General features: G+C 48.6%; 1 protein-coding gene across 2 annotated transcripts in view; it reads left to right on the forward strand.

Annotated features, from left to right (window-relative positions):
- LGMN (legumain) overlaps nucleotides 1–20,447 on the forward strand; it is a 33,089-nt gene extending 12,642 nt beyond the window's left edge. Inside the window, exons 3-14 of one of the 2 annotated variants that reach the window (XM_027571388.2) lie at nucleotides 5,868–5,965; nucleotides 7,212–7,293; nucleotides 8,792–8,877; nucleotides 9,903–9,978; nucleotides 10,728–10,790; nucleotides 11,594–11,660; nucleotides 12,506–12,624; nucleotides 12,711–12,800; nucleotides 14,527–14,727; nucleotides 16,394–16,564; nucleotides 18,069–18,136; nucleotides 18,222–18,359. In XM_027571388.2, coding sequence (XP_027427189.1) covers nucleotides 5,868–5,965; nucleotides 7,212–7,293; nucleotides 8,792–8,877; nucleotides 9,903–9,978; nucleotides 10,728–10,790; nucleotides 11,594–11,660; nucleotides 12,506–12,624; nucleotides 12,711–12,800; nucleotides 14,527–14,727; nucleotides 16,394–16,564; nucleotides 18,069–18,136; nucleotides 18,222–18,336 — 1,236 coding nt within the window. In that variant the 3' untranslated portion in view covers nucleotides 18,337–18,359. Of the gene's footprint in view, nucleotides 1–5,867; nucleotides 5,966–7,211; nucleotides 7,294–8,791; nucleotides 8,878–9,902; nucleotides 9,979–10,727; nucleotides 10,791–11,593; nucleotides 11,661–12,505; nucleotides 12,625–12,710; nucleotides 12,801–14,526; nucleotides 14,728–16,393; nucleotides 16,565–18,068; nucleotides 18,137–18,221; nucleotides 18,360–18,398 lie in introns of those variants that run through there. The other variant, XM_027571389.2, reaches the window with a different exon arrangement.
- Nucleotides 20,448–22,479: the final 2,032 nt, after the last annotated feature.

Below are 22,479 nucleotides of genomic sequence, written 5' to 3' on the forward strand. Positions count from 1 at the left end.
CCCGCACTTGTTAGAATTGGGAGGAAGCGATGTGATGGAGGAGCCAAGTGGCAGAGCCATCACATTTCAGAAAGACCACCTTTCATTTTATAGATTTTTAAAAAGTGTGTGCAATCATCACTTTTTAAAAACAGCTTTATGGAGGCATCCATTCACATGTCCTACAATTCACCTGTGGTAACTGTATCAAACTCTATGAGTTTGAGCAAATTTTTGCTGTTCTGCAAGCATTGCCACAGTCCAGTTTTAGGATACTTCCATCATTCTAGGAAGTTCCCTAGTGCCTATTTGCAGTCAGTGCCTGCTCCCCTCCCAGCCCCACGCAACCACTGCTTTCTGTCTCTCTCTCCCCCGCCCCATCTCACTTTAAACCTTTGAGTCTCCTGTGGAACATTTGAATTGTGGTGGGCTCAGTGAGGCAACTCTACAGAGAACCCCTGCCTCACCTCACCGTGCTCAGCATGCACCAGGAAGTGATAATATGTGTGTATCCATGAGCAGACCGTGAGGCCCCCTTCTCAGATCCTTACCTGGCTGGAAGGTGGGCCCCCTTACGGTGACCATGACTGGAGTGTGGCGATTGAATTTAAGCTTGGGTCCCAGGTGGTTGTCCTCATTTAGCCGACAGTGGGCCTGAGGTGAAGGCAGCAGGAGAAGACAGTGTTGGACAGTGGCTGACATCGGGATCACGGGATGCTTCCGCACGCCCGTCCGAACGCCTAGCGCCAGCTGTGAAACAAGCTGACTCACAGCCCTGTCTGTTCTGTAGTCCAGAGGGCTTTGCCTTCTTTGTGGTCTTGCTCAATACCCCCTTCCCATGCTGCCTCCTAGGCTTTTCTCATTTTAAGGAGGAAATACATATGGGCCAGATGTTCCAGGGAAGTAATTCAAGTGGCCTTTAACACTGTTTCTGAAGTATTTGACTTGGTTTCACCCTACTCTTACTTATTTTGAGTGCCAGTGAGTAGAATTGAGTCTTAACAAAGAACCCCTTTGAAGTCACAGAGTTAGAGGCTACCTCAAGTACCTCCACGGACCCAGGGGAGAACCATGACCTGACTTTGAGAGTGCTGCTTGTGGAAAAAGGGCACAAGGCATGGTCGGGGTCAGGAGACCCGTGTTGGATTCTCTGAGCCCTTCCCGAGTTTGTCCCCATTTTCAACATGGAGATAAAAGCATGTGCCTGTCAAGGTGGTGAGGAGTCCAGATAGTGGAGGAGAGCGCCAACACAGGACACGCTGAACCTGCTTTTTCTAAAATATATAGCCTTACTGAAGCATATTTTACATGGCTTATGTAATTCGCCCATTTCAAGTATACAACTCAATGATTCCTTAGTAAATTTACCAAATGGGGCAAACAGCGCCGTAAATCGGTTTTAGAACACATCTGTCTACCCAGTTAGATCCTTCCAGCCCCTTTGCAGCCCCCACCCCCAGTGCCAGACAACCACTAAAAATATGCCTTCCATCTCTAATTTGCCATTTCTGAACATTTCACATAAATGGAGCCATTTGGCGTGTAGTCTTTTGTTTCTGTTAATGTAATGTTTTTGAAGTTTATCTGTGTTGTAGTGTGTCAGTACTTTGTTCCTTTTTATTGGCAAGGAATATTAAATAGTATGTATGGACCACATTTTATCTGTCCATTTACCAATTGATGGACATTTGGGTTGTTTACATTTTTTGCCTATTATGAATAATGTTGCTAAGAACATTTTTCTGTAAATCTTCGGATAAATGTTGTTTCTCTTGGGCAGAAAGAATAGAATTGCTGGGTCTTATGGTAACTTTATGTTTAGCCTTTTAAGAAGCTGTTAAAATTGCTTCCCAAAATGGCTGCACCATTTTACATTCCCACAAGCAGTGAATGGAGGAGGTTCCTGATTCTCAACGTCCTCGCCAACACTTGTTATTGTCCGTCTAGCTGTGAATTGGTGTCTTATGGTTTTAACTGACATTTCCCTAATAACTAATGATATTGAGCATCGTATGTGCTTTTTAGCCATTTGTGTACCTTAGGTGAAATGTTGTTCAAAATCTATTTTGGATTCGGTTGATTGTCATATTGCAGTACTCTAATTCTCTGCACATTCTAGATACAAGTTCTCTCATTACGTGTTTTGCAAATGTTTTCTCTTACTCTGTTACTTGTCTTTTCATTTTCTTAATGGTGTCTTTTGAAGCATTCAGGTTTTTAATTTTGCTGATGTCCAGTGTATTAATATTTTTCTTTTATAAACCATGCTTTTAGTGTTGTATCTTCAACATCTTTGGCAGTTATAACTCAAGGTCCTGAAGATTTTCTCAGTTATCTTCCAAAGTCTTATTGTATTAGCCCTTACACTTAAGTCTGTGATGTATTTTGGTTTAATTTTTGTAAATGGTGTGAAATGAAGACCCAAGTTCATCTTTTTATGTGGATTTCCAAATGGTCCCAGCACCATTTGTTGAAAAGACTGTCCTTTCCCCAATGTACAGGTGACCCTTGAACAACATGGGTTTGAATTGTGCAGGTCCATTTATATGCAGATCTTTTTCAGTAAATACAGTACAATACTGTAAATATATTTTCCTTATAATTTTCTTAGTAATGTTTTCTTTAGCTTACTTTATTTTAGGAATACAGTATATAATACATTCAGTATACGAAAGGAAGTGAAAGCCCTTCAACTTTTTCAAAACTACTTTTGGCTATTCTGGGATTTTTGCAATTTCCTATACGTTTTAGGATCATCTCGTCCACTTCTGCAGAAAAGCCTGCTGATACATATTTTTTTAATTTTAATAGTATTAAGTTTTCTGATCCACGAATATGAGGTGTCTCTCATTCATTTGAATCTTCTTTAATTTCCCTCTGCAACGTTCTCGAATTTTCAGTGTACAAGTCTTACACTTTTATTAGATATATTCCTAAGTGTTTTTATTTTTTTTAAATGAACCTGGCTTCTGCTGAATCAGTAATAGGATGACTTGTTACCTTGGGGAGTGGGTGGGTGTGCCTGCTCACTTCCCCTTTTGTCATTAGGGTAGGTGAAGTCTGACATATTGGTTTCATTTTTTTTTTTTAATGAAAAAGCAAAGAACTGTGTATATAACGTGTGTGCAATTTCATAATAAAATGAATACCTGTGTCAGACTAAAAAAACAAAAAAAGAACATGACTAAGACCTTATCCCCTATCTGATCTAGTCCCCTTCCCTTCCCTCCAGAGGGTAAGCGCCTGAATTTTCTGTCAGTCATTCCTTTGCTTTGCTTTATGGTTTCACCATATGAGTCTTTAACTGTAAACAACATAATGTTTACTTTTAGCCTGTTTTGGCCTTCATATAACTGTAATCATATTGAATGTATTTTTCTGCGACTTACTCTTTTTCTCATTATGTTCCTAAGATTCATCTGTTTTGAAACATGGATTGTATTTCATTCATTCCTCGACATCCACTTCTGTGAGCTTTATGGTATCCCATTATATGAGCACATGAGTTTAATTTTCCAGCTATTGATGGTCCTTTGGGTTATTTCTTGTTGTTGTTTGTTTGTTTTGTTTTGCTTTTTGCTGTGAGTAATCCTCTACTGCACATGAGTAGAGTTTCTCTAGGGTTTCACTAGGAGAGGAATCACTGGGTTGGAGGGGACGAGCTTCAACTTGATTGGATAATGGGAAGGTGTTTTCCCTAGTGTAGTGCCAATCCCAGTAAACTTCCATCAATGGGTTAGTTTCCTATTGTTGCTGTAACAAATCACCACAAGCTTCTTGGCTTAACACGTTTATTATGTTACAGCTCTGGAGGTGAGAAACCTGAAATGGGTCTTACATATTAAATCAGGTGTCAGAAAGGCTGTGTTTCTTTCTGGGGACTCTGGAGGAGGTGCCATGTTCTTACCTTTTCCGACTTTTCAGAGGCTGTCCTCATTCTTTGGCCCATGGCCCCTTCCTCTGTGTTCAAAGCCAGCAGACGGTTGAGTCTTTTCTTATATCGAATCCCTGTGATACCAACTCCTCCTTCTGTCACGTGCAAGGACCCCTGTGATCACGTCGGGCCCATCCATCATAATCCAGGATAATATCCAGGAGAATAATCCAGGATAACCTCCCTATTTTAGGGACAGCCGATGAGCCTTCTTAAATCCATCCACTGGCTTAATTCCCCTTTGTCATGTGGCGTAACCTAGTCACAGGCTCTGGGGATTACGATGTGGACATCTTTCGGGGCTGTTTCCTTTCCTACCACAGTTGGTGTTGAGGGTTCTCATTATTCCGTGGAAATGGAGATTTAAACTTTCTAACAATTTGTGTGTATGTGAAATACTTAGTAATTATTTTAAAATGACTTCTTTAGATTTTCAGCTGCTCACTCTCCCCAGGCTTCTCTGACTTTCATGATTTCTCTGTGGCCCCCGCGTGAAGCTGTGTCAAGTTCTGGAGTCAGAGTGCCGGAGATATGTCACTCTGAGCTGGGTGATTCGGGCCGGTCACCTCACCTCGCTAAGCTCCAGGTTCCTTATCTATAAAGTGGGGATCATTACCTTGACCATGTAGGGTTGCTGTGAGAATCAGATGAGATAATGTGTAGAAAGTCCTGGCCCAGTGCCTGACAAGTACTAGAAAGTCGACACATGTATTAGTTTTTATTATTTATTTAGTCATCCACTCATCCAGCAGCTCCTGAGTGTCAGACCCTGGATTCACCCACCCAACATTCAGTGACTGCATAGTAACACCCTTCATGGCTGTGAAGTCCATGTGTGTTGCCTGGCTTTAATGCTTGATGTGCTTTACTGCCGTGCTCGGTGATGTGTAGAATGTAATGGGTGTAGAAGGTCCAGTTCCTAAAGCTCTCTTCCTTAGAGAGATAGATAGCTGGGCTCATTATCCTCTTCATGTTTGTTTATGTCTTTGTTTTTTTTTTTTTTTTTTAAGATTTACTTATTTATTTTAGAGAGAGAGCACACAAGCAGAGGGAGAGGCAGAGGGAGAGGGAGAGAGAATCTCAAGCCGACTCTGCGCTGAGCATGGAGCCCAGCATGTGGGTTCCATCTCACGACCCTGAGATCATGACCTGAACCAAAATCCAGAGTTGGACACGTAACCAACTGAGCCACCCAGGCGCCCCTTTGTCTTTGTTCTTGAAAGACACCATTAAACAGAAGCAGAAAGTTGGGGGATATTTTTCCTTTTGTCCCCAAATGATTCCCATGTCCCGGAGTACACCGTGTGTCATCTGAAAAAGGAAGCGAAGAATGTCTTCACCCTTTTATGGAAAAGGAGTTACATTAACAAAACTTATCTTTCATCCCTAATATTGTCACCCTTGGGGTGATTGTTATTTTTTTTAAACTAAAGAGTACATTAGTACATTCCTCCTTTCAATTCCTGAGCTGAACTTCCAAGTTTTCACTCAACAGCAGCTTTGGCAGCTGAAGTTACTAGAATCAGAAAAATCCTGTTTGATACAGAGGTAAGCTTTGACTCTGCAGTTCATCATTCTGTTCTTGGGACCCAACTCAGTGCTTTCAGGAGACTTTTATAGGGTGTGGAAAAGGGAAATAAATTATCCAGGACCTTTTAAGGCTCTGGTCACCCAAGTGGTGGTGCTGTGTGTGCGTGCATGTCTGTGTGTGGTCTACATCTACACCAACTGCCGGGTGAATTGAGAGTTTAGGTAATGGGCGAGGTGGGGGATTTTTAAAAAAATTTGAGTTGAAAAAATATTAATGTATGTGTTTTAAAATAATTTAAATACCTGACCCATAGGGAATGATTCAAAGCTTGTCTTCCATGAGAAAGAATATGTTGCTCCTTAGAACTCCAAAATTGGCCCCTTCTGGGCAAAATCTAACACTTGACAAAATCATTTCTCCCAGGCGGATGCGTGCCACGCCTACCAGATTGTTCACCGAAATGGGATTCCTGATGAACAGATCATTGTGATGATGTATGATGACATAGCCAACTCTGAAGAGTAAGTAGGCAGCATTTTGAACTTGGTGGTGAATTCAGGATATATTTTTTTTAAAGATTATTTCTTTTAGAGAGAGAGTGCGCACACATGAGTGGGGGCAGTGGGGGGGGGGGCAGAGGGAGAGAATCTCAAGCAGACTCCCCGCTGAGCATGGAGCCTGACTCAGGGCTCGATCCCAGGACCCTGTGAGAGCATGACTTGAGCCAAAACCAAGAGTCAGATGCTTAGCCGACTGAGCCACCCAGGTGCGCCCAAGGATATATTTTTTTTAAATGCATACAGACTCACAGGAATCTTTAGAATTCGTGTTAGAATGCAGACCTTAGAATTAGAATGTAAAAAGACTCGCGGATGAAATCCCACGGGGCTGCTTCATGTAGAACTTGGAACATAGCTCGGGGCACCTCGCCAGTGGCAGTGGCATAGGAGTTGGGTGCTGAAGGGTGTTTGGGGCTGGCGCTCTGGAAGAGTTTAAAGTGTAAGTTCCTTCTGGGCTTGGAGAACTCACCACTGAGTTCTGCAGTGCTTGTTCCTGACCTCTGAACCGGCGGGGGGAGGGGGAGGGGTTGCCTCTGCGGCCCCGTGCCTAGGGGACTCTTGTTTGTAGCTTAGGTCCAATGACCCTTCTTTCTTTTTTTTTTGCTTTTATTATTTGCTTTTTTGCTTTTATTGCTTATTTGCTTTTATTATTTGTTGAATTCAGTTTTACAACCAGTTCTCTCACGCCTGCTTCTCTGATTTCTTACGGAAATCGGGGGCAGCAGGTTGTGGCTGCCACGCTTTACTGGTGTGAGTCTCTGCACTCCTTGTTTTCCCTGCTGGAGCCGAGGAGGGCTGATCCCATGATCACCACCTCAGAATCCATTCTGAGCTTTCACGCCTAGCTCTTGTACTAAAGTCTTGTCCTTCGCCCTGGCTTTCTCTGTAAGTAGTTTTGCTCTGGGAGGTCTTTCGCTCAGATCTTGCCCCCAGGATGCTATGTGGGTCCCAACAGGAGGCCAGGCACACCTGTCCTCCGTTTCCGGGACCTCCCTCAACCGCTCCCACCGAGAACTCGGGCCTCTGGGCTGCCTGAGACCCCCCAGCCCTAGAGCCCCTGGCACACGGGTGACCGTGCAGGAGATGAGACACGTCTTTGGCAAACACAGTCGCTTACTACTTGTATACGTAATGGGGGCATGTTTTTGAAGAGAGATTTCAGAGGCACGTCACACTGCATGCTTCACAGGTGTCCTTTGGTTTTCAGCAACCCCACACCAGGAATTGTGATCAACAGACCCAATGGCTCAGACGTGTACGCGGGGGTCCCGAAGGACTACACGGGCGAGGTGAGGGGTGCGGGGCTGGAGGCAGCATGGTCTGTTTCCATTCCAGAGATGGCTCTCCCCTCGTTCTTGCATTTCCAAGGTCAGAACCTCACTAGACTGATCTCTGGTCATTGCTTCATGTTTCTAGTAAGATTTGTGCTTGAGGAGGAATTTCTGAGAGTTTTGTAAGGAAGCCGAGGGAAAAAAATGGGGAAAAAAGTTAGAAAGAAGTTGTAGTCTACTGATTTTTAGTTTCTAGTCTTCTTATACGTTAAGCCTGATAATAGATTTCCTTCAGTAAAACCCGATTTTCTTGAGGTCTTGGGTGCTAATCCAATTATAGATCTGTGTTTTTTTCTGAAAATTTTCAATTATCAATTATTTCAATTATTCAGAAATTTCAATTATCAAAAAATTATCAATTTCAATTTTCTTAGCACTGGCCCTGGTGCAGAGCATCCCTGGATTTCGCTGAGATCATTTTCATTAATACTATTGTTTATCACTTCCAAATTGTATCCCTCCCAGTCGATTCAAGCTGTATCAATTAACACATTTTTTAAAAACCCCGTAATGATGCTGCCTTGTGGTTTGCCATAGTCTCTTTCCTGATTTCAGAGAGGTCGTGTAGGAACTAATATTTCTGGTGATGAAGAAGCATTTATCTGAAATTCAGCAATTCTTTCAGTTTCTTGTAAATTCAAGTACATTTCAATTGAACACATCATACATGTAATATCGATGATCCCATTTTTATGAAGTTATTTTTATATAGTGAGACAAGGAAATGTCTGGAATCTTAGGTGGTAGAATTTTTGGTGATTCCCCCCCCCTTTATACTTTCCTATTTTGCTTTTTTTAAATGATCGGACAATAGTGTTAATCTTTTTTTTTTAAGATTTTTATTTATTTGACAGGGAGAGTCAGCATCAGCAGGGGGAGTGGCAGAGGGAGAGGGAGAAGCAGGCTCCCCGCTGAGCGAGGAGCCTGACGCGGGACTTGATCCCAGGACCCTGAGATCATGATCTGAGCCAAAGGTAGATGCTTAATCGACTGAGCCACCCAGGCGCCCCCAATGTTATCTTTAATCTTTAAGGACATCAAGTGTCCTTGGGATTTGACCTTGTAGGCAGCATATTGAACGCAAAGGGAGGCCCAGGGCTGATGCTTCTCCTCCCTCTCTGCCGTGCCTCTGTGGGACTTCGCTTTTCCTCTGCTGTTTGTCCCTACCTTCCAGCATCCTTGGGTTTCCCCACATGGACTTTGTAATGGTCAGAAAGGAATGGCAGGCTTGCTGAGTTGCCATCAGCCAAAGGCAACACAATATTTGACAAGGGGTCATGCACAGGCCCCAGAAACACTGGCCTTGCTTTGGGTCTTACTTGGTTCCAAAGTCTTTGCTGTTAAACCCGGAGCCTTGAAGACGTGTGGACTGCTGGCCCAGGTCTGCTACGGACTCCACAAATGCTCGGATTTGGAATGACAGCTGCATCTGATTTTGACTTCCAATTCTTTGTAGGATGTCACCCCACAAAATTTCCTCGCCGTGTTGAGAGGCGATGAGGAAGCAGTGAAGGGCAAAGGATCTGGAAAGGTCTTGAAGAGGTAATGGCAGTTTTATGGCTCCCACACTTTCCTGAATGACTTGACACCCGAAACAGGTGGTGCTCTTTACTCTTGGCCTGTTTCCTGCTGAGAAGTGACAGAGCCGGGAACTTTGTCCTGACTTCAGACAGGCTGCGCAGAGCTGGTGGCTCTTTTGGGGAGCCCGTTTCTGTCCCGAACTCACCCGAGGAGCCAGGGTCCCTCATTATTGTTAATGAAATGTTCCCTGTCACTTAAACCCACTGCTTTTGTGCTGTCCACGGATCCTCGTGCTGGTATGTTCCACTGCCGGCGGGATGCACCGAGACAGGCACGGAGCCCTGCAGCCGGTCAGGCTGGAGCCGGTCAGGCTGGAGCCAGTCAGGTTGCCATGTTCCACGTCAGCCCAGTGGGGAGAGGAGCGCATTCACACGCACAGTGCTAACCTTCGGACCGGGGAAAACCAGCTCACTGCTTGCGGCTGGCTGTGGGTTACCGATGTGGGTTAGCGATACCTGCAGACCATCTCAGATGCTTGGCAAATGGCGCTGTTCCTCTGCAGCTAGAGGACAGGGGCAGGTGTGAGGAGGCGTGTGGGCGGGTGGGCAGGGCAGAAGGTGGGCCAACAGTGTGCAGGCTGAGGGGCCCAGAAGGGAAGAAGTCTGAGCTGAAGGCCTGTGTTCCTCTGTGTGTCCTGGCTTCCTTCCTCATTTGGGGGAGATCTGGTTGGAAAGTGTGGCTGCCGGCGTGAGGCCCGATTACCAGAGGTCCCCACCATTTGCATCACACCTGGTCCATATGACCCACTACCCAGCAGATGTCCCCTCCTCCCGGGCCACAGTTCATGGCTTTGAAGCTCTTTGGTGTGCCTTGTGGCTCAGGGTAACCCTCAGCAGGAGTGGAGGGCAAGGGCTGACAGCAGGTGCTGTGTTCCTCTTTGTGTCTGGTTGGGAGACTTGATCCTCTTCTTCCAGCGGCTTTTCGGAGAAATGGGAATAGGAACTGGTCAACTTTGACTCCCCTTGCCTGTCACCCTCTCTCGGCAGCGGCCCCCGGGACCACGTGTTCGTTTACTTCACCGATCACGGAGCCACCGGTATACTGGTGTTTCCGAATGACGATGTGAGTTTTCTTTCCCATTGTTTTTTGTGGTTTTTTTTTGTTGTTGTTGTTTTTTTAACGTTATTTATGTATTTGACAGAGAGAGAGAGCACAAACACAAGCAGGGGGAGTGGCAGGCAGAGGCAGAGGGAGAAGCAGGCTCTCAGCTCCCTTGCAGGGAGCCCGATGCGGGACTCGATCCCAGGACCCTGGGATCATGACCCGAGCCAAAGGCAGACACTTAACCGATGGAACCACCCAGGTGCCCCAGTTTTTCTTAACATTGTGAGGACAAAGTAGGAGAGTGGCAAACAAAAGCTTGGTGTTGACATCCAGACTGTGATGTGCATTTCTAATGTTCTACCAGGGTTGGTTTCTGTGTGTGGCAGGCGAGTATAGGGGCCACGCTTAGCAGCTTGAAACCTATCCAGAAGCATCTCAGGTATTGCCTACATTTCTCTTCATATCCCAGCCTCAGTAAACTGTCTCCAGACTCGGGTACGTGGCATTAGATGCAGTAATAGAACACAGCCTCTGAATACTCCAGACAAAGTAATGAATGAGAAAGCTCATTCTCTTCCCCCCCCTTGAAATATCTGAATAAAACATGCGAGGCGCCACTTTGGGATAATGCTGCTGGTCACTGTGATTCTTTCTAAGGGCTGATAACTAAGAATTTACAAAGCAGCATTAGGGCTTTAGTAGCGTGTTATCTAGCAAATGGTTTCTCTTGATATGTTGGTCTAAATGTCAGTATTCTTCCCTTGCAGCTTCACGTGAAGGACCTGAATGAGACCATCCGTTACATGTATGAACACAAGATGTACCAAAAGGTAACGTCAGCACTTGGGGTGGCCTGGCAGGGAGGAGTGTGAGGAAGGTAGGAGACGCAGAGCCTACCACCCCATGACCACCCCCAACTCCAAATTGCTGTTTCTGGAGAGTGTCCTTTGATCAGTCTTGACCGCTGGTTTTCCAGGATTCACCTTTAGTGATTCTAGGGCATTAGCTATTAGTTAACTCGGAATCACTAGAGCTCTTATTAAAACAGGGTGTGGACCCCACCTCCAGAGTTTGACTCAGAGGCCTGGGGACAGAGGCTTGAGAATTTGCCTTTCTGAGTTGACACCGACGCTAATGATCTAGGGACCACACTTTGAAGACCGCTGTTCTTAGCGTTGACTCCAGTTTGGGAGTCACTGGGAGGAAGATAGCACCATCTTACTTCACTTTGGCCCTTACTCCCCCGACCCGACCCCCTACCCCCCCGCCTTGGCAGCCTTTATACACACTGAATGGCCTGAGCACGTCCGGGATAGAAACGTGGAAATGGGCTTGCCGCACTGTCTCTCTTGTGTTGGATGGCGGAACGGTTCTCCTTAGCATTATCTGTGGCGCCAGTTGCCCTGCATCATTTCAAATGATGGATCGTTTTAGTCTGTGAGCGATGAATAGATTGGAGTCCTTCTGGTTTGTATGACGGCAGCTTCTGTAGCCTTCGCAGCAGAGATCTCCCGGAAGCAAGAGTAAAGGATCCTTAAGAATGGGCGAGGGGAGTGGGCAGAGCCAGACTGACGTCCCTGCACAGTCTGTGCCTGGCCAGGGTGTGAGGTCGCCTGTCTTGTTTGCCTCACAGATGGTCTTCTACATTGAAGCCTGTGAGTCTGGGTCCATGATGAGGCACCTGCCCGCCGACATCAACGGTAGGTGGTAGGAGCACTGGCCTCTGAGCCAGGCTGGGTGAGCAGGTTGCTTGGCAGCGCAGTTGGTCATTCTCTGATTCTGCCAATGGGAAGAGCCAAGTGGTCTATATAAGTAGGGGTCTAGGGCAGCCTGGTGCACAAAAGTGGGGGAGAGGGCTTATCTGTGGGCAGCTGTGGACTTCTCTTCAGTATTAGTGGTCCGGGAATAAAGAATCTAATGGGAGCCTCACGGTCCTCTTCCAGGTTTTGGTGAAGCTACTTAAGTCCAAGGTCACGTAGTCTTTGGACCGGCTTTGGTCCTTTGCGATGCATTGCTTGCTGGCTGTCTGATCGTGGGCAGTACCCTCGTGGACCCTCAGTTATCCCCATCTGTATACCGGGGCTGTCTGTGGGGAGTGGTGCATTTTAAGTGCTAACATTTGCTCAGCACGATTCTGAGCCCATAGTAGCTAGATAGTAAATGGTAGCTATTATGTATGTTCAAAGTGTTCGTTCAGTAGATAGTAACTTTCTCTGAAAATGAAATTAGGTACATGTTCTTCGAGTTTCCAGAGCTATTAAAATCTCTCAGTGTTATTCTAAAATAGCTTGGCATCCTACTGAGCATGTGTGCTTGCCTATTACTGCAGAAAGTGTCTATCAACCAGCTTCTCTTTCTTCCACGTTTAATTTTAGACAGTTGCTGTAACCAAATTCACAGGGCTGGGTACAGTTGTGCCCTCGTACCCTCCCCATGCTGGTAGCTTTGATTTCACTAGGGAAGACGGAAAGGCTCACACTGCAGGTGGGACCCACCCACAGTGGGGAACAGAGTGTGATGGCAAGGTGTCTTGAATCCCTTCTAGTTTATGCGACCACCGCTGCCAACCCAACAGAGTCATCCTACGCCTGTTACTATGACGAGAAGAGATCCACGTACCTGGGGGACTGGTACAGCGTCAACTGGATGGAGGACTCAGACGTGGTGAGCCCTCAGGGGTCCGGCTGCTCTGCTGAGGCCCAGCCGCCGGCTCTGATGGTCAGAGGACTTCCATGTTTTCCTCTCTGCAGGAGGATTTGACCAGAGAGACCCTCCACAAGCAGTACCAGCTGGTGAAGTCTCACACCAACACCAGCCACGTCATGCAGTACGGGAACAAGGTGAGGAGGGCAGCCCCCTGCTCCTGCTGATGGCGGAGCTTCGGGCCGACTCCCCGGGAACATGCGTCTTTTGGTGAAAAGAGGCAGGGTGGCTCTGCATCTTGGGCACCATGCCCGGGCCCTGGACTTTGCCAGCTTCACTCTCGCAAGGTTGTGAGATTTGGGGACAAGCTGCTTCTCCAAATCTCCATTTCTTCCTTGGTCAGAGCTTTAGCATGCAATTAAAGAAGGTTGTGCATCAGAAACCCTGAGCAGGCCTGGCACATGGGTTACCTTTACCTTTGGGCTAGAATTTAGGGACTTCCACCCCACCCCCCAACTCTGTTCAGAAGGGACCTAGGTGGTTAAATGGGTAAGTTTATCAGGGCTATGTGGACAGAGGTCACAGCAGGTGGCTGCTGAAGGCTTGGGCCTCATGTGTCACCACGGGGGGCAGGGGCTAACCCTTGAGATGTGCAGAGGAGGTGGTTTGTGCACCTGTCCATGTGACCAAATGCCATTCCCCAGGCGGCCTGACACCATCTGAGCTCTCAGTGGCTGAGATCTGTTCCTTGGATGCAAGCATTGTCCTTCTAGAAGATCCCTGTGAGCCAGTCAACCCTCCAGCTCCTCAAGGGCAGAGTGTAGACTGGATCCTGGGAGCCAGCAGGGCAGGCACAGGCCACAAGACGTGCCCTCAAGATGCCACGGGCCTGGCCAGGCTTCTGAGTGGTGGTGGGGGAGCAGGGAGCAGAGAGAAGGCGAGGGAAAGGTGACTCGGAGGAGGCAGGATCAGAGGTGGCATGGCCCTGGCTGCGTGGGGGTGGTGGTGGGGGGGTGGAACTGAAGCGGGAGAGAGTACCTGGCCGCAGCTCTTTGCCCCGGGCTTCCTGTGCGCCTTGTGATTTCTTCTGCACTGGCTGTTCCTGGTCTTGGTTGACGAGCTATGATGGATCGTTTCCAAACATTACGTGTTGCTCTATATTTGTGTGTATTTTATTTTTTGTTTTAGAACTTTTTAGATTATTGCTGGGGAGGGTCCCAGGGTGAAGCAGACTCCCCGCCGAGCCGGGAGTCCGATGCAGGGCTCGATGCCAGGACTTGGGGAATCATGACCTGAGCGGAAGGCAGACACTTAATGGACTGAGCCACCCAGGCACCCCACCTGTTGCGTGGTTTAAGAACAGGATCGCTTGTAGCATTTTTTTTCCCTCCGATTGGGGTCCAGTCTGGAGTGACCAGTGCGGGCAGACAGAGCCTGGCTGACGTGCCTGTTTGGCCCTGACCGTCAGCCGGCCCCACTGTGGCTTTAGCTCTGTCCCGCTCAGTGGACCCTGACCGCAACTCTAACCTGTGCTTTGCGCCTTCCTGCTCCTGGGTGCTGGGGCCCGGCAGGTGAGCATGGGTAAGGCAGCACGACCCAGGGTCGCCCCTGGCTGGAAGGACCCTGGTCCAAGCTCTGCGTCACTGGGGAGCGGTGATTGCCTTCCATAGGTGACAGAATTAGTGGTTCTCCTGCAAAGGAAGCCAGGTATTTTCAAAGTTCATCGTTGGTAGATTTCAGGTGCTTGGATGTGTCTTCTTGCCCTCTACTGAGGGCCAGGTGCGTGTTTCCAGGCTGCACCCATGGCCCTTCGGTGGTCCTGAAACCACGTGGCGTGAACTGTGAGCCTCGCACGAAGAGGCAGGACCCAGGAGACATTTGGCACGTCTGCCACTCAGTCTGGCTCTCTCCTTCTCTCCTCAGTCCATCTCCACCATGAAAGTGATGCAGTTTCAGGGTATGAAACACAAAGCCAGCTCTCCTATCTCCCTGCCTCCGGTCAAACACCTTGACCTCACCCCAAGCCCTGAGGTGCCCCTCACCATCTTGAAAAGGAAGCTGATGAGCACCAATGATCTGCAGGAGTCCAGGAATCTCGTGGAGCAGATCCACAGGCATCTGGATGTAAGTAGCCCTCGAAGGAACCGTTTCCCACAACTGCCCCCAGCCTTACCGGGCCGCGTGCATGGCCCTGGTCTCTGCCTGCTGACAGTTACTCAGCACCGCTCGGAGGTAGGTGACAGCACTCCAGGGCCACGCCTCTTCCTGCCACGTGGGAGTCTGTGGGAAAGGGGACTAGCCTTTGTGCTCTGTGTAAGAGAGAAGCAGTGAGCAGAGCAGTGGCTCTCTTCATTCTCCATTAGTCAGCTGACCTTGACCTCTTTGGTAGCAGGCAGCAGAGGACTGGGGGCTGTCTCTCCTGTATCCTGCCAACAAGTTGTGGCATGTGGGCGTTGCCCTCTTTTATGCCTGGTTGCTTAGAAAACATTTTAATATCGCCGCTTGGTGAGTTATTAGCTAATCATGGTTAAAAAAAAAAATGCAACACACAAAGTTTCTGTGGCCTTAGGAAATCGTGGTCATAGCCTAAAATTCTTCCTTAAAATGTTTGAGTGATCTTTTACAATTACTGAGTTTGTTTTCAGTAGCTCATCCAATTGTTTGGAACTGGCAGATTCGCGTTTCCAGTTCTTGCTGTGCGTCTAGAAGCACCCAGAGAGCGAGCAGTTGGTGGGCTGCCGGGCAGAGGCGGTCTCCTTCAGCGGAGCCCGCTCTGTGGTGACTCGTCAGCCTCACCAGCACAGCACTCGGGCATTCGGGAGCATTAGGCTGTGTTTTCTAGGAAAGATAACACATCTCCGTGATCCGGTTTAAATTCCTGTCTCTGATAATCCTGGCGGTTGGTGCCCCACATCTGGTATATTTTTTGCTGGTCTTAGTGTAATACAGAGGTCCTCATACTTGTGAGTCTGTTAGTCGGGGACCTCTATAATCCTACTAAAATTTTGATTCCGAAGTACTTTTGTTTGTGTGGCGTTATGGTGATATGTGCTGCATTAGAAACGACAGTGAGATTTTAAAAATATTAACTGATTTAGAAATAACAATAATGAACCCATTTTGTAGTGGGTATTTTTTTACTCATCGTTTGGGAAGGAAGCGATGCCCCCATCTGTGCCCCTCTTTCTGGTGGTTTCTGGAATAGATAGGCAGATGTGCCTGTGAACACACAGCACCAGTCAGGGGACAACAATCTACTTTGGGGCACAATTTCTACACCCACCCCTGTCCTCAGAGTGGGCCAGGGCTGCTCTTCAGGTGGTTAGATTTAAATGTCTCCATCGTGTCAGAAGACCCTGAACAAAGGCAGGCTATTTCTAGAGGTTTCTGGCTGTTAGAGAAGTCTCTCACACACCTCTCTTGCCTCCTGCAGAATGCCTCTGTTGGCATCTATTTTATTTTATATTTTTAAAGATTTTATTTATTTGAGAGAGTGAACAAGCAAGCGAGCGCGAGCAGGGGGAGGGGCAGGGGAGGAGGGAGAAGCAGACTCCCTGCTGAGCAAGGAGCCCGACGTGGGACTCGATCCCAGAACCCTGGGACCATGACCTGAGCGAAGGCAGACGCTTAACCGACTGAGCCACCCAGGCGCCCCTTTTGGCATCTCTTTTAACATACCGGCTTAGAAGCCCATGAAGAGATCACTTTGAACGAGCTTCTAACTAATCCAGGGTTCCAAGAGAGACTGCCTAAAATAAGGTATATTTTGAGAAGTTGTGCGTCTCCACAGGCGAGGCACGTCATCCAGAAGTCAGTGCGGAAGATGGTCTCCTTGCTCGCGAGCTCGGATGCTGAGGCGGAGAGGCTACTGTCCAGGAGAGCCGAGCTCGGGGCGCATGCCTGCTACCAGGCAGCCGTGTCGCACTTCCGCACACACTGCTTCAACTGGCACTCCTCCACGGTAAGGCCGGGGCCCGGGGCCACTGGCCTCCGCACGCCGCCTTCCCTGGGCCCACGGAGCCCTTCCCTGCGTTCTTAAACCCCCAAAGCTAAATTAATATCAGCCGCTGGAAATCACACAAGGTGCCTGGCCTTGTAGAAGGTTCCATTAGGCTCCGAAAACAGTGCACTCATTCAGAGGCCTTTGATGGGGACAGGAGGAGGGTCATCCAGACTCACGGACCATGCATCCTGGCCCCAGACACAGTCAGTTGTGCAGTGGGTAGGAGCTTACCAGTCATGACTCAACTCCCCTGCCACACCCCATCCCTCACCCCGGTCTCTTCTGACCCCTCCCCAGGATTTATTGTTGAAGTCAGGCCCTAGTAGAAGTCAGGCTGGACGGTGTCTGTGGTCAGCACCATGTGATGCCGGGAGCCTTCTAGGGAAGGGGTCAGCAAAGTAGCCCCCAGGCCCCATCCTGCCCATAGCCTGTCTTTAGAAATAGTTTCATCGGAACCCAGCCATGTTCTAACTGTGGCGTAGTTTCTATGGCTGCTTTCCCACTCTAGCAGAATCGAGTAGTTCATGCAGCCCGCAGAGCCAAAAATATTTCCTGTCTGGCCCTTCTCAGAAGAAGTTTGCCAGCTCCTGCTTTAGAGCTGTGTTCTTCCCTACTGTAGTCACTCGCCTCGAAAGGCTGCCTGAATTCACATTTCAGACGTTCAGTAGCCACATGTGGCCACTGGCTACCAAATTGGAGAATTCGATAGACCATTTCCATCACTGTAGAAAGCTCTATCGGGTCGTGGTGTGCACGCCGGTCGTGCTTGAATACTTCCAAAGATGGGGTACCGGGCACTTTGGAGGTGGCTCTCCAATATTTGGAAGCTCTCCATTGTATTTTTTCTTTTATTTAACTTTGTAAGGAAAATGTTTTTCTTACGTGAAAATAAAAAATGTCCCCCTTATTTAATCAGTGCTTTGTCTTCCGGTGTTAACTGTTTTGCCCTCTGGAATCACACAAAGCGGATCTCTTCCTTCTTGCCCCGGAGAGTTCTCACATGCCCCTGAAGGGTTTGCAAGATAAACATTCCGGGTTCTCTCAGTCTTTGCCTGGGGCCATCTGGCTTGGCATCCACTTCCCATCCTCTCTCCTCCCTGCGTCCCTCCCAGAATAGGGGTTCCCAGAGCCCAAAGCCAGGTGGGCAAGGTGCGGGGGGAGTCCTAGGTAAGAGAGGGGAGCAGGGTCACGGTGGGCCCTCAGGAGGCCTGAGCTGGTGGCCACATGCTCTAGGAGGCTTGCCCGCCCCCAGGCGGGGCGGCCGTTTTCACGGGAGGAAGCCCATAAATCTCACCAGGTTACTGAAAGGTAGGGAGGGGGAGTCCCTGAGCCAAAGAAGGTCAAGAACCACAGGTCAAGGTGCTTTGCCCCCGTAACCAGGAAAGTAGGCTATTCCCGAGTCAAGAGTGGTTGGTGTGGTGAGATGGTGATGTCTCTGTCTTTTTGGTTTGTTCGCCCCTAGTACGAGCATGCTCTGAGACACTTGTACGTGCTGGTCAACCTTTGTGAGCAGCCTTATCCGATTGACAGGTAAATGCGCACGCAGCATGCGGGCCCCGTGTCCTTTTGCAGGTGGGCGGGAGCGGCATTTCTAGCCCTTTCTGCCCCTGGACAGCATTCCTCGCACCAGCGGCTCCCTCCTGCGGTGGAGGCATCAAACTGGACGCAGCCTCCATGATCCCCGTCGGGCGGGTCTGCCCTCAACGACCACCTGTTCTGGGTTGGATTAGGTTTGGGGTCATTTCTTCAGATGGGACGTGGTTCACCAACTTCTTGTTCCTGCTTCTTACAGAATACAGTTGGCCATGGACAAGGTTTGCCTTCATTACTACTGAAACACTTGCCTTCCTGATGCTTTGCCCCATGTGAACACTGCCCCTCACAAAGTGTGCTCATCCCAGTTGCAAGATGGGGAGCCGGCAGGAGGCCGCCCCCAGGGGCTCCGGGCGCTGCCGGGGGATGCGGTCGGGCCACCCCCGGGCCACCCACCCTCCAGGGCCCTTCCCTCCTCCCCCAGCCTCCTCCAGGTCCTGTGTGCCGCTCCAATAAAACTACACATTGGCCTGGGTAAAGCTCAGTGTTGAGAAAGGTAATATTTGCTTTTTGAGGAGGTTTTGGGGCTCATTTGTTTTCCAGGAGCAGGAGGTTGACGAGGGGCTTCCACAGACAGTGAAGGGTTCTGAGGAATTGGAAGCTGGAACCTTTATCGAAGAGGGAGGGATGGAACCCCCAAATGGAAAATACTATGATTTTTTTATTGTTTTTGTATCTTACTTATCAACAATGGGCAAGGCTTAAAAAAAAAAAAAAAAAAAAAAAAGATTTATCACTGAACCTGAGCATTAACTTCAAGGCCCCTGACTTGGCACCTGATGCTCCTGCCTACAGCAGTCCCCCTGCCCCCCACCCCTGCTTCCTGCTCCTCTGTGCTCCCGGACTTTTCACCCTCCTGTGCCTTTGCCACCTGCTGGTCCCCTCGCCCCCAGAGTGCCTTTCCCTTCATGGGATAGATTCTCAGGATGTGTCTGAAGTGCCACTTCGCCCTTGAACCTTCTTCACCTTCCTCCTGCCCCCCCCCCCCCCCCCACGCCCCATGGAAAGTCCTCTCCCCTGTCTGTCTTGCGTTGTTTTGCATCGGTCGTGGCTAGTGTCAGGGTCTGCCTTTCCCGGGTCGGGGGGTTGGGTGTCTCAGCTCCTGGGGGGCAGAGGCTGCCTGGCTGACTGTTTCCCTCGGCCCGGTGCCCCACACGGGGACGGACTCAACGAGGGGCTAAAGACGAGTCAGTAACACGAGCTACATCCACGCAGTGGAATATCCTAGAGAAGTACAAGGAACGAAGTGCCGATGCCTGTTAGGACATTGAGCCAAGTCACCAGTCACCGAAGACCACGCATTCTAGGATCCTGTTTACAGCTGATGTCTGGAATAAGCCAGTCCATAGAGACGGAGCGTAGCTGAGGGGTGCCAGGCAGTGGGGAGAGCGGGAAACGGGGAAGTAGTGATTGCTGAGGGGCATGCAGATCTTCTGCGGTGATTGAAAGTGTTCTGACCTGGATTGTGGTGATGGCTGCACGACTCTTGAGTACACAAAAAGCCCCCGAATTGTACACGTTAAGTGGAATTATGTGGTTTGCGCCTTTCGTTTCAGTGATGCTGTTTTTAAAAAATAAGCCATAGAGCCCAATGCTGTTTAGATAGATAGTGACAGAGAAAGCAGGGGACACCACCTAAGCGCTCGCCCTGATGACCGCCTGTCTTTACGTCGTGAAACGGGTCTTCTTTAGCAGCGATCGATGCCTTTGAAGTTTGGCGTTAAGGACTAGAAGTTGGGACGCTGGCCAGTAGGGTTATGTCTGTGACAAATTCCAGGTGATACTTTGGTTTCTAATGGATCCACTTTTCATCACAGATTATCCTTTCTCAGTGAGGTGGGCCTGCTGGCTAATCGCGTGACTTCAGGGAAAAGAACTCTTACTGTCCTAAGAGACTTGGGGGAGCTCTAGGGTTTTAGGTGACAAGTACAAGAAGCCTACTGTGTGTTATCACTAATGTTCAGTGACGGGCAAACCTGAGGGCTGGCTGATGATCAAAGAAAAGCAGACACTGAAAAGGAGAAAATTGAAAGGAAGTCTTAGGAGGCCTCAAGATACAGGTGGCAAAGAGCTCTGTGCCTGTGTTCTTAGCAATTGTTGATGACTCTCGTGGTCCTGCCTCTCTGGGTCCTCTCTGTAGAATGAAAGTATACTTACCTGTTTAATAAATACAGAAGCTTGAATATTCATGGTTCTAAACGTCAAGAGCAGCTGTGTTTTGTTTCTCAAATAAATGACAGTTCCTTAAGTTGTAGTGCCCTGGCTTTACTTCTCCCGTGGATCCGGCAGGCCCCCAGTGGAAGTGGGCTCTCTGTCCCTCCCTATGAAGTCCTCTTCTGTTCAGTTTCTAATCAAGGTTGATCTTTCCACGTGTGTCACAACTAGGACCAGCATCTTTTTTTTCTGTAATTCTATCCAGAATGTACAGACATGCTCACGCACAAAGTCGCAGCACAAAAATATTCAGAGCAAAACGTGCACATCTCTTCTCCCCGTAAATCCTGAATACCAATCTGGTGTTCATCAAGAACCCCCTTTTTCTATATTAACATACCTATATGCAAATGATACTTTACTTTTTTACCTTTTCGTTATAAAAACAGAAAACCATGCAAAACATACATGTTGCTTAGTGAATTATAAGGTGAACATCCTTGTAACTATCACCAAAGTCAAGAACTAGAACTTTACCAGCGGTATTAGGTCAAGGTTCTCCGCAGAAACAGAACCGATATCGTGTGTGTATATATATTTGGAGAGATTTATCTTTTTTTTTTAAGATTTTATTTATTTATTTGAGAGAGAGAGAATGAGAGAGAGAGAGCACGAGAGGAAAGAGGGTCAGAGGGAGAAGCAGACTCCCTGCCGAGCAGGGAGCCCGATGTGGGACTCGATCCCGGGACTCCGGGATCGTGACCTGAGCCGAAGGCAGTCGCTGAACCAACTGAGCCACCCAGGCACCCTGGAGAGATTTATCTTAAAGAGTTGACTCACATGACTGTGGAGGCTTAGTTTTAAGTCCGAAGTCTGCAGACTGGAGACCTGGGTTGGGGGGAATTACAGTTCAAGTACAGAAGCTGTTTGCTGGTAGAATTCCTTCTTGTTCCGAGGAGCTCAGGCTTGGCTCTACGCAGGCCTTCAACTGATTGGACGGGGCCCACCCACATTATGGAGGATGACCTGCTTTACTCAAAGTCCACCAGTTTTCATGTTAATCCCATCCAAAGAACACCTTCACAACAACGTCCAGAGTAGTCGACCAGATATCGGCGCCATGGCTCACTGCACCTTGACACCTAAAACTAACCACACCAGCCACCCAGAAACCCTCCTGCTCCGTCCCAGTCACCACACCCACTCTCCCTGTGTTCTTTGTGGCTTTATCACATGTGCATCCCCAGACACTGGTTCGCTCTTGCCTACTTAACGAAAACGGTAATGTCTTTCACATGAGAAAATGCTCAACATCACTTGCCGTCAGGGAAATACAAATCAAAACCACAATGAGATACCAGGTCACACCAGTCAGAATGGCTAAAATTAACAAGACAGGAAACGACGTGTTGGCGAGGTTGCGGAGAAAGGGGAACCTTCCTACACTGTTGGTGGGAAGGCAAGCTGGTGCAGCCACTCGGGAATGACTTTGAGGGACTGCAAACTGGTGAAATTCTAATTCTAGTCGTTCTCATTTATTAGCTGTGACAACTTTAGAAGGAGTCACTTCACCTTGCCTGCTATACCCCCTGGCATAGCTCATGTGGGAAAGGCAGGAAAAAGACTCCCTCTGTCCTCTTATTTACCTAGTTTTTGAATTGGTAAAAGGTGACCCAGGAAGCTTTCTAAAGATCATTTTGGAGGCGCCTGGGTGGCTCAGTCAGTGGAGCCTCTGCCTTCGGCTCAGGTCATGATCCCAGGGTCCTGGGATTGAGTCCCGCATCCGGCTCCCTGCTCAGCGGGAAGCCTGCTTCTCCCTCTGCCTCTGCTGCTCCCCCTGCTTGTGCTCTCTCTGTCCAATAAATAAATAAAATCTTAAAAAAAAAAATCATTTTGAACTCATGGATGTAAACACATCTAATGGGCTTCACCCCACTGTGCTCTGTCGAAGCAGAGGCAGTTTGGTCCCCCTCAAGCCCGCGTCCCCCTTGATCTCAGCGGATGGCACATCCCTCCAGCACCGTGTCCAGGACGAAAATCCCTTCACACCCTCCACCATATCCTGCTGCCTCTACCCCCTCGTTGCTTCTCAGGGTTCCCCTGCCCATCCCTGAACCCTCCCAGTT

Source organism: Zalophus californianus, chromosome 6 (assembly GCF_009762305.2).
Source record: "Zalophus californianus isolate mZalCal1 chromosome 6, mZalCal1.pri.v2, whole genome shotgun sequence".
NCBI classification, from domain to species: domain Eukaryota; kingdom Metazoa; phylum Chordata; class Mammalia; order Carnivora; family Otariidae; genus Zalophus; species Zalophus californianus.